The sequence below is a fragment of the Caretta caretta genome, chromosome 2, assembly GCF_965140235.1.
Source record: "Caretta caretta isolate rCarCar2 chromosome 2, rCarCar1.hap1, whole genome shotgun sequence".
NCBI classification, from domain to species: domain Eukaryota; kingdom Metazoa; phylum Chordata; order Testudines; family Cheloniidae; genus Caretta; species Caretta caretta.
Window position 1 is genome coordinate 258,223,038 of NC_134207.1, and position 15,087 is coordinate 258,238,124.

Genomic DNA, 15,087 nt, shown 5'->3' on the forward strand with positions numbered 1-15,087 from the left:
ACATGTTCCTCAAAGAGGCCGAGATGGATATGCGCAGTCTCTTTATATCACTGCTGTATAAGGTTCTAGTTAACCCTTTCTCTTCCCAACGTATTGTGACATTTACACCCCATCATAGAATATCTTAGTGGGGACATTACAAGGGCCCCTCAAAAAACACGAAGGCATATCTCAGCAAGGCCAACACATTTGCAGCGTACAGGCCACGTCACTTCAACACGAGGAGCCAAACAAAGCCAGGCAGTTTGGAAAGGTTTCAAAAAAGCAATCACCGGAATCTTCGTTAAGTTTTACTTTTTTAACATAACAATTCTATTCATTTTCGAACTCCCTTGTCTTTCCTGCTTACAGTTTTTTTCCAGGAAGATATGAAATTTCAGAGGGACTGGTTTCTTTTTGGGACTATGGGGTTGAATGTTTGAAAAATTAGGTTTATACCATAGGAAGCCAACTGCTATCTCTGTTTCATAATAGGGAGCAATAATGAAATAGGGCAACAATTTTGTGTTTTCAGCCCAGTAGCTATATGATGCAAGATGCTGACTGAATACAATTTATCTACCAACAGACCGCTGGGGTGGGATGCTGTTAAAGACTGATCACTTATAGAACTATCCAGTCATTCACTTGACACACTGACTGGTCACTAGTTAATCTTTGGCACAGTGATACGAGTTACATAGGACGTCTGTAGTTCAGCACCAGGTTACAGTAAGAGTGTCAAGTACTTACTTTGGAAACCTATTGGTAGCTTGCCACGACTGGTGGCCTCCTTGCATCCTCACATTCCAACAAGGTCTTTAACATGGGGCACATTCCTGTTACAACAGTCAAACAGAAGCAACTGCTAACAAAGAGGGGCTTGGAAGAACCCACACTATTAGGGTTTAAGAGGATGAGCTGCACAATCAGAGTTAGCTGGAGACATGATACTGCAAGATAAAGAGACTTGTAGCATCTCACTTCTGTCTGGTTTCTGTAAAAAGATTTCAGTGCACTCCTGACTTCTCCTAAAATTTGAAGCAAAGTTCTCACAAATTCCTGAATCAGATCCTCTACAGTGGAGGGTTCCTGATAATATTTTAAGACACAAGAAGAAAAAAATTTGGCTCTTTAAAGTGCTATGCAAGCTTCTAACAGTGCTTGGATAATGGACTTTAAATTTGCAACACTCTTGGCTATTTCAGGACAGGAAACTGATTTTGCCCAGCCACACAGCACTTTTATAACATAGACCAGTTTTTTATTAAGCATGAGTTCAGACATTTTGGTGTAACCCACTACAAAATGCTAAATCCCAGCTCTGCAGAGGTGAAACCCCAATGTATCCTCCCAATTCTTCACAACCCATCCCCACTATGGTATGTCTACCCGCAGCACAGCTGTGGCTGACCCCAGTCCACTGACTCAGGCTCACAGGGCTTGGTCTAGGAGGCTTTAAAATTGCGGTGTAGACATTCAGGCTCAGTCAGGAGCCTGGGCTCTAAGCCCCCAGAACGGAGAAGGTCTCAGTACCCGAGCTGCAGCCCGAGACCAAACTTCTATGCTGCAATTTTTAGCCCTGCAACCCAAGTCAGCTGACGAGGGCTCTGAGACTCAGTGCTGCAGGTTTTTTATTCCAGTGTAGAGATACCATAATACTTTTTCACTCTGAGACTCAGGTATGGAGCTTCTAAAGTTCAGTTATGTACATGAATTCTGGTATTTGTAACTGCTCCGTATACCAGCTTTCCAATATCAGACCCCAACTCTTAAAACAAAAGGCACCTAAATGCATGGCCATGGACAATTTATTCTTTATTGATTAAAAATTAGAGATACATGCAATAAAATACAAAGTCAAAAGAAAAAAGGCGGAATATTTTACATCTGTCATTATAATCTACAACACAACAAAGTTGTGGAGAGGATCCTGTTTCATTAATGTAGCATTATCCTTAGAGTATCAACTAAATTAAAAAATACCACCTGGTCCTAGGTTCAGACCAGAATTTACCAAAAACCAAATCCATTAATGACATATTAAAAAAAATATTTTTTATGAACAGCATTGGCACTTAGAAACAAAATTATCTAGCACTGTAGTATCCCAAGCAAAATTTTGAATGACTACCAAAAATGTCTAGAGATCTAATCTCAAATACACTCTAGCTGCTTTTTTTAATTTAAAAAACATAGAAGCCTCAATGTCAGTGCAAACACACTGCCTCTGCTAGTTCTGAATTAGGGAGGGCCAGGGATTATTTAATAAATAGGATACTACATTGTTTCATTTGAGCAGTTTGAGTCTGACATTTCTCAGCAGCAGTGCGCAAATGAACAGTGAGGTATTCATGGCATGCAGGCAGAAGAGAATTAATACTGTACCAAAACTATTTGGTCTCCATATTCTGTCTAAAATTTAAAAATTAGAGTAGTATCACCCACTGGCCTTCATGAATGTACAGATCACAACCAGCTCTTCCAAAGCCAATAAGAACTTTAGAGGATAAGCCATGAGCGTATTTTGCATCACACAACACGAAAAGGTGCCAAAACTTTTCATACATGTTTTAAATGAGAACTAACCACCCTGTTATATTAAAAATTGTCATGTGCTTTATATTCCTTTATTCGCTCTCATACTCAGCACTTTAACGCTGCTCGAACTCTCTCTCATCCTCTTCTCCCATTCCCTCCCTTTGCACTCATTTAGTGATGGGATTGTGCATAACTGGCAGTCCCAGTAGGAAGATATTAAACTACAGGCTAAAGAAACAAGTGCAGTATAAAACCATGCAAAATTTAGGAAGCTTCCATAGCTGCTCATAGAGAAAAATATATAAATATATATTGTTCATTACAAGACTTAGAAATAAAAAAGTCCTAATTGAACCCAGTTGTCCCATTTTAACACTCCTTTCTGAATGGTATGCAACTGATGGAAACAATGTATTTCCATATTTCTGTGTTAAATTACAGGCTTACAATTTAATTGTATAAAACACTTCAAAGCCAATAGAAGATACAAAGGCGAACTGTAAAACAGTAGGAAAAAAATCAACACCATTTATTATTCACATATTGCATTACAAGTGTCTTTTTAAACTAAAAGTATAATTTATATTATTTATGTAGAAATTCAAATTAAACACCACATACTAACGAAACCTAAATGTGAGTTACATGGTTTCAGTGACCTCCTGGATCAAACTTCAACACTTGGGTCGAGAAGACATCTGAAAACCCAAGCAGTTAGTGCAGGATGGACACAAGGTCCAGAGCTTACTTGCCTAGTATACATCTACTGGCAATCCTTTTATTGCTGTAAAACAGAACAGGGACGGTTCCACATGTACCTGTTTGCAAAGCACATAAGGAATGACTCTCTTTCCGCAGGCCAGAGGAATTTGTTTTAAAGAATAATTCAATATGCAGGCTTTCTAAGTGCCAAGCAGCATGGATTTCCTCTCCTTTGTAAAAATGACTATTACTAATCTACCTGAAAGGTCAGTTTCTGGAAAGCCTCCCAGTTCTACTTTAAGAATGGACTACATCTGAGGATGTAGAATCAAAGACCTACTTTAAACAATAACCTGATCAGGGTAAATTAAGAGGTTCTGTCCCAGTGCCATACTTCGCACTAATGTGGAATAAAGGGGGGAAATGGGGGAAGGCTATTAGCAGTTTACTAAAGGGGCAGGTGATATCAGTTTAAAGGAATCTCTCAGAAATGTGATGAAAGAGAACATTTTGGGCTGTCCTACTGTTAAGACTTGGCTCGCTGTCTGAGGTGCCATCATTCAAATCCATTGAGTTTTAAAAGCACAGCCAAAGATAAGCCATATTCCCCAGCACGTCAGCTGACCAATCACCATTTCCATTGCTATTTCAGATGCAAGGTGAAAAAGCAGATTCAAGAGCAAAAGAAACAAAAAAGGCCTTTTAAACTTGTGCAAAAACAGCAAGTGAAAAATGAAACCCCATGTAAGCAAACATCTAGGCTGGATGATTAGAGTAGTGGAACCCCTGTTTCGTACTCAGTAGTATTTTTTTATTTTTTTTTTTAAAGTAAGGCAATAATAAAATGACCATGCAGGCAATGAACTGTTGGATCTGCACATGTGAGATGAAGGAAATATAAAAACTTACGAGAGTTGTTTACAAAAGCAGTAAACGGAATCAGTAATTTCAGGAAGTTGAATAGGTTTGTGATCCTATTTAGGAAAAAACTTTAAAGCTCCTAGAAAGTGGGCTGTAGTTCAATTCTTTGGCAGTAGTGGTTTTTGTTTTGTTTGTTTTTCAGGCCAACAGAAGCATGAGGAATATGCACATATAGGTTTTCAGTAAGGAAACCTCTCCTGGGATTGCAGTTTAGCTGATGCTGAGCTGTGCAAATCCTATAAGTTTGCCATCATCAGGAATATCTGAGCCTTCCACACCAGATGCCTGGGAACATAATGGGAAAGAAAAATTCAATAGCACTACGTTATACATTATTTATAGCTTGACCTGCGGGAGTCTAGTTCAGGGAAGGGGCAGGTACAGGACAATTCTGCATTATGCTCAGCAGGTGGCAGTGTCTGAAGTTTACCTATGAGCATTTTTCAGCTATGAAGAGCTGCGCTCAAAAAGTTTCATTAACAACTATTCACTTTATGGCCAGGGTGAACAATACAGTACTCCCTGTCCCAAGATAGGTCTAAATTTATAATGGGACACCTTCAACCCCCTACTGGAAAAAAAAATTCTGGGTTTTGCTACTTCTTTGCAGGGCTCCTCTGCCACTGCCACCATGCTTCTTGGGCTCAAGGACACCCTCAGCCTCCCAACTTGTCTTCATTTGGTCTGTCTTCTGCTCCCTCCCCTCTCAAAAAAACCTCCTGTCATCTGGAGCCTCCCTTTCCTCCTCCAGAAAGGAGCCCACCTCTAAGTCCCCTTACCTGGCCAAAACACTTCTACTCTTGTTGGGTACATGGGGTTTTCAAATCCAGATAACACCACCACACTATTTCAATACTCTTATTGAAAAGTTCAGGAAAGTAAGGAAGGGGTTCAGGAAGCTTGTTACTACATATGCAGTGTTTTATTTACAAAAATGGCAACTTGCTTAACAAGGGAACAGGAATACATACCAGTTTGAAAGTGACGGATCTGTTTGCCTGGGGTTCTTCCACAATCTTCTGCAAATTAGCTGCAACTGAAATCACACACACACAGGTTACATTAGGACACACTCAATACAGTTAATTCTAAATCCATTAGGCACTTACTTTTTTAAACATTACTCAGAGTACAAGCTTAGAACACTTTACAAATACAGGTTAATGTATGAAATCTTCAGGCGCATAACTAGGCAAAATAAAAAGTTATGTTTAATCTACACCTTTAAACTGTGCAAATATTATAGCTTGATTCTGAAAAGCAACCTCTGTTTATGCAGGTGTAGTCTTAAATGCCTGACTGTATTGGTATATCAGGTTAGCTGCTAGCTGGCACCATTTCTACCTTCTAAGAGGGAGGCTGGGGTGAGCCCCTTTTCAAAACCAGTCTCTATGGAATGCAATTCGACATACTATAGCTGACGAGAAGCGCTCATGCAATGTAGATTGTTGATTGTTTTAGACCGTTTAAGAGGATGTATTCTTTTAGGGAATGATTGTGGGAGGTGGGGATCTAAGGCTTGGCTATACAAACACTTAGTTCGCAGCAAGCTGGGCTGCAGATGTACCCTGCACTAGCCTGCTGCGCGCTGTCTGCGTGGATCCTGCTACAACCTACTAAGTGTTCTGTAGTGCACTTCGATCTACTCCTGTTTCAAAATGGGACACCAGCCAATGGTCTCCGGAAGTGAAAGGAGGTGAAAGGCAAGTGTATCCACTGCACTCCCTAGATGCTGTTTATTTTAGTTTGTACTACAATTACAGTCAACAGAACCTTTTCTTCACAATTCTTATAAATAGGTCAAGTTCTCTGTGAACTCTGGGGCTCAAATCCTCACACTCAGGCAAAACTCCCAGTGGAATTAATGACAGTTTTGCCCAAGTATGATGTACAGAATCAGGGCCTAAGTGAGCTTTCCCAGAATAACTCAGTACCTAAGGATCTGGCAATTCTCCACATGCTATACAACTAAAGGTGTTTATTGTAAAGCATACATATTCATACAGAGAAATACTATAGCATCGCTTGTAATTACCTATTACTAAATCTCTGCCATCAACAAGCCCAGCTGAGATGAGTTCTTGAGACACACCATCAGCAGTATCTGTAGGGGACAAAGATAAGTACTATTAGTTTACATTACAACTAGTCTGGGACAATTTACACTATGGTCACTCAAACAACAAAGTCATAGGTACAACACTGGACCCTCAAGTTTCTCATTAACCCAAATGATTTGGGAATCAGAAATTTGGCAAGGGTAGTTCTTAAAAACAAACAACTAAAACCTGCACAAATTGCATGGATTATAATTTATGATACAATAAAAGTTTGCTGAGCTGGCTGAGCTAGAAAAAATGTCTAAATGGTCACATTAGGATGCAATTATAATATATTTACCAATTTCAGTTTTGCTGCTTTTCTACCCTGAGCCTGTATTGACAGGTGGCCAGACAAATTTAAGGCCATTAGAAACTTCTGTAAATATCCTCATCTGCCTCCACCCCCACAAAAATCTAAGAGGTGGACACTATTTAAAATTAGCTACATTGTACCACCTCAGTTATCCAAAGGTCTTGTAGGGACACCCAGAACTTTCGGATTGAAGGAGCTGGTCCAGCAGCCTGCCAATCCTGCATTCATGGATTCATAAATTCCAAGGCCAAAAGGGACCATTGCGATCATCTAGTCTAACCTCCTGTATAACACAGGCCAGAGAACTTCCCCAAAATAATTCCTTTTGAACTAGAGCATATCTTTAAAAAAGAAAGCATCCAATCTTGAACATCAAGAGACCTTGATGCCATCATATTGAGTATGGAGGCAAGAACCATATAAAATGCAGATCCCAGCATACGTTATTCCACCTTGAGCCAAGCTGCCTGTCACTTGGAGCATTACATGTTGTGACTTGTATTCTGGAGGCTGTAGACCACACTGTAGAACGCTGAGCTGGACATGGCCTGAGGGCTGCATCTTAGTCCCTCCATTGCTGGTGCTCAGAGCGATATACTTTAAAAGCATGCCCCAGTGCCTCAGCACCAAACTTCCAAGAAGGTCTGATGCAGGCAGTTTGCTCTGGATCTCAAACATTTAACGAGTGGAACAAGTACACTCCAGTCGAGCACAGGCCTCAATCTGAACCTTTGCTTGGATCGCCACACATTCATTTCAATTTTTTACCAAGAAAAAAAGAAACAAGAAACCCACCACAAAGATAGCCACCCCCCCCCCCAAATTCAATACATTTAATTTCCACAACTACTCACCTCTCCCTGGGGTAAATTCAAACCGAATATCATTTAGCTCTTTCTTTGAATTCCTGTGGTAAGAATACATAGTTTTAATAAATTAAAATGAAAAAGCAGATGTTGTACAGAGTTTATTTCAGATTGTTTGGGGATTCCAGTGTTCTGGTTGAAGGGGAGTCATTCAAAAATCAGTTTTAAAAAGATAACTGGATCTTAATTTTTAAATACCAGCTACTCTATCCAACAGGGATGCACAGACAGTTCCTGGATTTGCATCTGGGAGGAAAGCTCTCAGTGCAGGGCCATCTACTTAGGAATTTGCTTCCCCCCATTGGTTTGACAGAGCCAGTGCTTGTTGATACTCAGGATACATGAGGCCCATCTATCCAGGAACTTATGAGCGCCTCCCTACCACACACACTCCAGTATCTGAGCACCATGCAAACATGAATGGATTTATCCTTGAAGCATCCTTGTGGGGTAGGAAAAGTATCCCCATTTTGCAAATGGGGAACTGAGGCACAGAGATTAACTAACTTGCTTAGGAAGTCTGTGGCAGACCTGTGGAGACACTTGAGAGTTGAATATTCTTTAATGGTACTGCTGATGTTGCCAATTTAGATTGTATTTATAATTGGTTTCTCTTTCTTGTACCTAACTACAGAAGAGCACTATACACAGTGGTAAACTGTTCTAAATAAGCTGATCTCCTTATACAATGAACATTAGGAAGGGCCTCCCTCCCCCATGAAGTTAGCTAAACACAGTCATGCTTAAGAAAGCACAACAGAAGGCCACTCAGTACGACGATGTCAGGTCACTTGTGCAGACCGCTGGCTGCTACTCCATGAGACACTCCCAGCATGCCCACACAGAATCCCATTACAGCTGAGCAAGCCCACAAGAGATCAGGTACCGTAAGTGCTTTTTTGTTGTTTTAAACAACTTAATATCCCTGAACACCCCTGGGAAAAATGGATAATTCATTCTTACCTAGTACACAGAGTTTGGCAAGCTTTACACAAAGATTGATACCTTTCAGGATACAGAATTTGCAAAGCTGCAAGGAGGAGTATGAATAAAAGAATTTGGGCCCCCTGGATTTCCTCATGCCCTCCAGTCCCATGGCCAAACATTGCTGGGTTTGGGTCCCAGTTAGGGGGCATAGGATGGAACCTAAACTGGAGTACATGTATGGTCACCGTCCCTTCAATACAACAAGGGAGAAGACATGATGATCTATGAAAATAACAACACTTCTAGAACACTCTACAGTCATCCTCACAGCAACCCTCTGAGGTAGGGATAACGTCACCTACTTATCTGACAGATGGGGAAAACTGGTTATATAATTTACTCAAGGAAACAATATTTCAGTGACAAATCCAGGATTACAATTCCAGAGCTCCCTAGTTTAACAGCCCAGGCCCTACCCACTCGTTCACACTGCCTTCCTTTCCAACAGCTGCACAGTAGCACACTTACCTTAACCTTAGCACAAGACTGATGGGGACTTTTATATCCTCCTGAACTGGTGCTGCGGCAGAGGGTGCCTAAAATGGGATTGGATTATTTTAAAATCAACTATCACTAACCCCTCTGCCCCCAGTCTTAAAAACACAGATTACAACAATTGAGTATAAATACAGAATACCATACAACTATCAAATACTATGTAATGTGTGGGCATATAACCACGCATTGGAATTTTGAGAGCACAATGAGAACCCAAATGAGAGGAATATTCATGTCCAGTTGAACTATACTACACAGTAATATTTAGAAAGACAATCCTGTCTGGAATTGTCTCCAGAGAAAATAAATGGTGGAATAGGTATTTGCCTTTTAGAGACACTGGAAACTGGCCAGAGGCTTCAGAAGAGGTTTTCAGTGCATTTATCAAATAATTTTTCAGGCAAATTTGATTTGTTTGGAATCTAAGATACTTGATAGAGAAGATATTTGATAAATCAGGATGGATTTTCTATCCCATGCCTCAAGATATCCTACACAGCTTTCTGAAGATACAGGAAAAAATTTTCAAAAGCATCTAAGTTTTTTAGGAGCCTTAAGCCCCACTGACTTTCAATGGGACTTAGGCGATTTAGAACATTTTAGCCACAATCCATAAAACCATAAATCGGGGGATTTATAGATTAGTAGGGAATTTACCTTTACCTAGACATACATTCCTGAATGTATGGTTGTTTCAAAGATCCCTAACGCAATGGATTTAAAAAAGTTCTAAAAGGGGTTTATCTACCCATTTTCACTTCTGAATTATGGCTGATTATTTCTGCTTGTAGTTAGGTATTTGTTTCATGCTCTTCAGTAGTACATTTCCAGATCTTTATACTGCTGATGATAGATTTTAGGAAAGGGATATATTGTTTCATCAAAATCTGGCAGGGGATGGAATAGATTGCTCTTTCATTGTCTAAATCGTGGTCTGTATTTCACATGCTGCACAAGAGATTTTAACTTGAAGCAATAGGACAGACCGTGTACGAGGCTGACAAAGCATGGAAACTCTACCCAAGACCTTTTTTCATCTGAATCAATCTCTTTTGAGCAACTTAAAAATTAACAGCTTGACTGAGAAATGAGGTATTTCACTCCATTCGATATCAATTTCACTACCTTTTCTGAAAAATCCGGGTGTAAATGCTGACCCTATGTAAAAAAGCATCAAAGATTCTGAGCTATGATTTAATGCAGCTAAGTGAATGTCTACTCCAAACTGTACCATTTCTCTTTAAGACTAGTATGTTGTCAGTAATGGTTATCTTTAAAATGGAAATACGAATTAAGTGCAATGAGATTATATATAGTTCTACTAAAAAGAGTTTCTAGGAAAAAATGAAGACCAGAGTGTTACTTTTACTAGTAGCGTTGCCAAAACTCTTCCCTATGTGGCTATTAGAAAGAACAAAGCTAACATTGTCTTGTTAATATTAAATGCTTCTCCCCAACTGCAAATATGAACTTTAGTTTATTTTATTTAGAAGTACCATCATTCAGTAGTCTGGCAAATTTAGCAGCACTGTAAGCCAGCCGACTGCAAGACATATTCCAAATATCTCTGGAATGGTTTATTCTGGCAAATTCCGCCCCCACCCCCGCCCTTCAGCATTCACTTCTTTCCCTCCTGGGTAGGCTCTCCTAGCTGGGCTTTCCACTAAAAACAATACAGAACAGAATTAAGTTCTGTACTACTTAGCAAGGTTTTAGGTTTCCTCACACACATCAATTCTCTTCTGCACCAAATGGAAGCCTGTCAAAAAACAGCCTCAAACTCAAAACCACAGGGAAATCTGATTTCTCTATTAGCCTTTGTTAATACGAAGGCTTTTTCAATGCACGTGTCATACATCCCTTTCAGAGACTGGGGGACCTCCTCCTTCCACCTCCCAGTTTCCTCCTACTTCTCCTTATAGACATACCCTTGAGGCTCTGAAGCTGCTGAGAGGTCTGGCCAGAACCTGCTTGACTGCCCTGTCAATGTTACTCCTTAATCACCTTAAACAAGAAGCTGCTGATCCAACCAAGGCATTCCCCTCTTTCCTTCACCCTTCCCCAGACTCAAGAATGCACTCCCCGCACAGCACTAAAAGCCACTACTAGTTCGGAGAAAAGAAAACCCAGGAGCAGCAGATCCCTGCAGGACTGTGCAAAGCTAAGCACCCCAAAGCCATTAGGGCCTGCCTACTCCTCTTACTCAATTGGACAATTCACCACGCTAATATAAATCATAAGCAGCTTTCCTGGCTTAAGTAAATTCTAGTGTGACTGATACTTTAAGGAGGATCTCCTACAAAACTGGAGATGTGTATAAAGGGTTTCTAGCCTTACCTGCCCTGCTGCTGGAGCTGCTGCAGGAGCCGGAGTGGGTGGAGGGACAGCAATTTGAGAAGGTTGCGCAGGTGCCTGTCCTGCTGGCTGAGGTAGTTGAGCCGGAGTCTGTGCTGGAACATGGAGTAAATGACCTGTGGGTTCAGCTGGTGGGAACAGCTACAAAAAACAAGATGTTTTAATGAGAAAAGGAATGTCATTGAAAGCAGGTGGCTGGGCATGAAGTGCATGGTGACCCCGCTTGCCAAAGCACAACTGATAAGTTTACTGCCAGCTACATTTCCATCCCCTCAAACCACAAAGTCAGATCAATGTGGGTGTCAAGAGGCTTCAATTTCTCCTTGTTCTGGAAGATGATTCCTCCTCTCCCTCATTATCTCCTGAAATGCTCATCCTCCCTATTACTATGGACGAGAAACTTGTATGGCAGAAGGACTGAATGCTACAAAGTAATACAAACCGAGCTCTTCCCTGGAAGATACAATCACATGCTGTAGTCTCCGTTTTCTTGGAACATGAGCATTATTGACGTCTCATTTGCCAAGTCATCGGGTCAACCTCTCACATTGCTTTATTAAAACTGGCTTGTGATTCCTTTCAGAGGGGAAAGGGACACAACACAGGGAAGAATTAAATCTTTGTAGATAATTATCTGCTTCAAAAGAAATATGATTCCAGGTATTAAGATGTCATTCTTAATGACCCACAGTCCCGCATTCAATTTTGAGGTAACGCAAACAGAGTGCAAGCTCTTCAAAGCATGTAAGAGCAGCATGATTGGGACTGGATGTATAGATTTAATGCTCTAGTCTCTGGCTGACCAAAAATATGGAAAAGAAAGAACCTAATCAGTTCTCCAGGGGAGAAGGATGGGTGAAATGTGAGTTATTGCAATTATAAATTTTCTGACCACAATTCTGAGATGGCTCCAGGGAATCTCTCTATAGTTGATCAATTTCTCAGTTGCAAGCTGACGTTAGAACAGGATAGGCTAAGCCTGGTCAGAATTCTACAGGACATGCCGGTTTAACATCCCATGTGTGTCAGGAAGGAAATAAGTAATATCTACACACCAAATCAGAAAGCAACCATATGCTAATATCTAAGATGCACTAATAACATTCTTGTGTAAGATTTGCAGATTGCAAAGAGTTCTGAAGCAAGATTTTAACTGTCATTAAATTCTTGCTCCACTACCAACTATGAAGGACTGCTGAAGGCCTAGCTCAGAGGCTTAGCTGTAGGCTGAGAATAAGTCAGACCAGGTCCTGTAAAATGGGCACTTTGGGTATGTCTACACTGCAATTAAAAGCATGTGGCTGGCCTGTGCCAGATGGCTTAGGCTCACAGGGCTCGGGCTAAGGGGCTGTTTAACTGCAGCGTAGACTTTCGGGCCCCCCTTGTAGGGTCCTAGAGCCCAGGCTCCAGGCCGAGCCCAAATGTCTACATGGCAGTTAAACAGCCTCTTAGCCCGAGCCCACATCAATTGGCACGGGCCAGCTGCGGGTTTTGAATTAGAGTAGACAAAGCTGTAGCTCACGAAAGCTTATGCTCAAATAAATTTGTTAGTCTCTAAGGTGCCACAAGTACTCCTTTTCTTTTAGAGTAGACAAACCCTTTGACTGACTTGTTTGGGGGGAAGGGATGTGAAGAACTTGACAGACTCTGAAATAGTGGATTCAACCTCAAAGCTGAAGAGCAGTAACAATCTTCAGGATTTTATCTGACAAGGAAATCATCAGAGAAGATCCCCACAAGGGATATTCCTGGTATATTATTTTTAGAGCAACTAATTTTAGCAACTAATTCACTACACAGATGAGCCTCTGTCATGATAAGCTAAATTGAAAACAACATTCCCTATAAAGCAGCGGTTCTCAAACTGTGGGTCAGGACCCCAAAGTCGGTCACAAACCATTTTAATGGGGTCGCCAGAGCCCAAGCCCAACTGTCCGGGATCGAAGCCTGAGGGCTTCAGCCCTGGGTGGTGTGGCTCAGGTTACAGGCCCCCTGACTGGGGTTGAAGCCCTTGGGCCTGGGCCCCTCACACTCAGGGCCGTAGGGTTTGAGCTTTGGCCCCGCCCGTGGTCATGAGGTTCAGGCAGGCTCAGTCTTTGGTCCCCGCTCCTGGGGTCATGTAGTAATTTTTGTTGTCAGAAGGGGGTTGCAGTGCAACGAAGTTTGAGAACCCCTGCTATAAAGGTTTGTTAAGGTTAGTGCTAAGAGGCTCTCTCTAGGTAGTCAATGATTCACCTTCTAGAGAAGGAACTAGCTTCCAAGTCCTGGGATATTATTTTTAGAGGCCAATAAGAACACATTCCTTGCAATATTGGCAATGATTGGGAGTTGTCAAATTCAAAGAGCAACAACTTCCAAAAGGCCCAACTTACCTCAGAATTCTGTAAAGATTCTTTCACTCTGGGAGACTAAAAAACGAAAAAAAGATCAGTTGTTACTATAAGCTGTTTAACAAAACTGAACCTTCTGACTAGCCACGGACTACCTCAATCATGTTAATATTCACTAAATGCACATACACGTCTGGTCTGACTGTTATCTACATATTAAAATGCACAATAGCAATCAAACCAGATAATTTCTCAGCAGCCTAGCCATGCTCTATCCCCCGAAAATGCATTGTCATGGCTTGGCTTGGCTTATTACTTACAGTTTCGATTTATACACAGTAGCATATAATAAGAAATGCTGGAGTTGTTTACTGGCAAAGAAATAGAATATTAATGAGGACTACATTGATCTGATTTGGATTTCATTAACAAGCCGAGACAATAAAATCTGTTTTAAAGCCACTCCAACACAGAATCACAGAATATCAGGGTTGGAAGGGACCTCAGGAGGTCATCTAGTCCAACCCCCTGCTCAAAGCAGGACCAATCCCCAACTAACATAACAGTCTGCAAAACAATTAGAATATTAAAGGTGTCATAAGCATTCGATACATTAGAAAGTTGAAGTCATAAGCAATATACAAGACAATGAAAAACAATTCCTAAGAACGATAAGGTATTTTTTCCTATCTACAGTTGAAACAATGAACAAATAGTCTTTTATTTTATATTTGGGAAACAATACTACCTTTTCCTATTAGTTATAAATTTCTGTTATGGTTATGCCTAGGACCCTCAAAGGTGTCAGAAAAGAAGTGGAAGAGACAGAGTAAAAGGGAATTATTATTCAAATTAACTAGATTTGGGACACTCTGTGTTAGGTGCTATACAAACATGGGACAGTCCCTGCCCCGAAGAATTTATAGCCTAAAACAGTGTTTCTCAACCTTTTTGTGCTGGCGACCCACTTTGGACTTACCCAGATTTGAAAAGGTAGGTAGAGCCCTGCGCGGATACAAAATTTATATCCGTGGATAGAGGTATCTACGGTTATAAAGCAGATATCCACGGAGTTGCAGGGCTCTAGCGACAACGAGAGAGACCAGCAGGGCCATGGACTGCAGCGGTGAAAGCAGCAGTATGTTGGGCAGTCGCTTGCAGGAGCCAGTGCCCAGCCTGGGCAGCTCCTCCAGCGTGGCTGTTCCACCCCCAGTCCTACACACTAGAGGGGCACCAGGCTCACCAGCAGCTGTCCCTGGTCATGCTTGCGTGCAATCAGCTTGCACGCTCCCAGATAGGAGTCTTGGTCGTCACTAAAGCTCTGAAACTCCGCAAATATCTGCTTTATATCCACGTGGGGCTCTAACACTGAGGGGCTGAAGCCCCCGGGGAGCTGACAGACGAATCCTCAGCCCCGCCACCAGAGGCTGAGAGATGGAGCCCGTAACCCCCCCCAAACTTGTCCCACAATCCCCCTGGAGGTCATGACCCCC

General features: G+C 41.4%; 1 protein-coding gene across 3 annotated transcripts in view; it reads right to left on the bottom strand.

The window, feature by feature from the left end:
- Positions 1–1,780: 1,780 nt before the first annotated feature.
- OXSR1 (oxidative stress responsive kinase 1) overlaps positions 1,781–15,087 on the bottom strand; it is a 120,202-nt gene continuing 106,895 nt past the window's right edge. For all 3 annotated transcript variants that reach the window (XM_048837489.2, XM_048837491.2, XM_048837490.2), the window contains 7 exons: positions 13,637–13,672; positions 11,247–11,405; positions 8,880–8,947; positions 7,413–7,465; positions 6,179–6,247; positions 5,115–5,179; positions 1,781–4,428 (listed from right to left, as the gene is read on the bottom strand). In XM_048837489.2, coding sequence (XP_048693446.1) covers positions 4,354–4,428; positions 5,115–5,179; positions 6,179–6,247; positions 7,413–7,465; positions 8,880–8,947; positions 11,247–11,405; positions 13,637–13,672 — 525 coding nt within the window. In that variant the 3' untranslated portion in view covers positions 1,781–4,353. The remainder of the gene's footprint in view (positions 4,429–5,114; positions 5,180–6,178; positions 6,248–7,412; positions 7,466–8,879; positions 8,948–11,246; positions 11,406–13,636; positions 13,673–15,087) is intronic.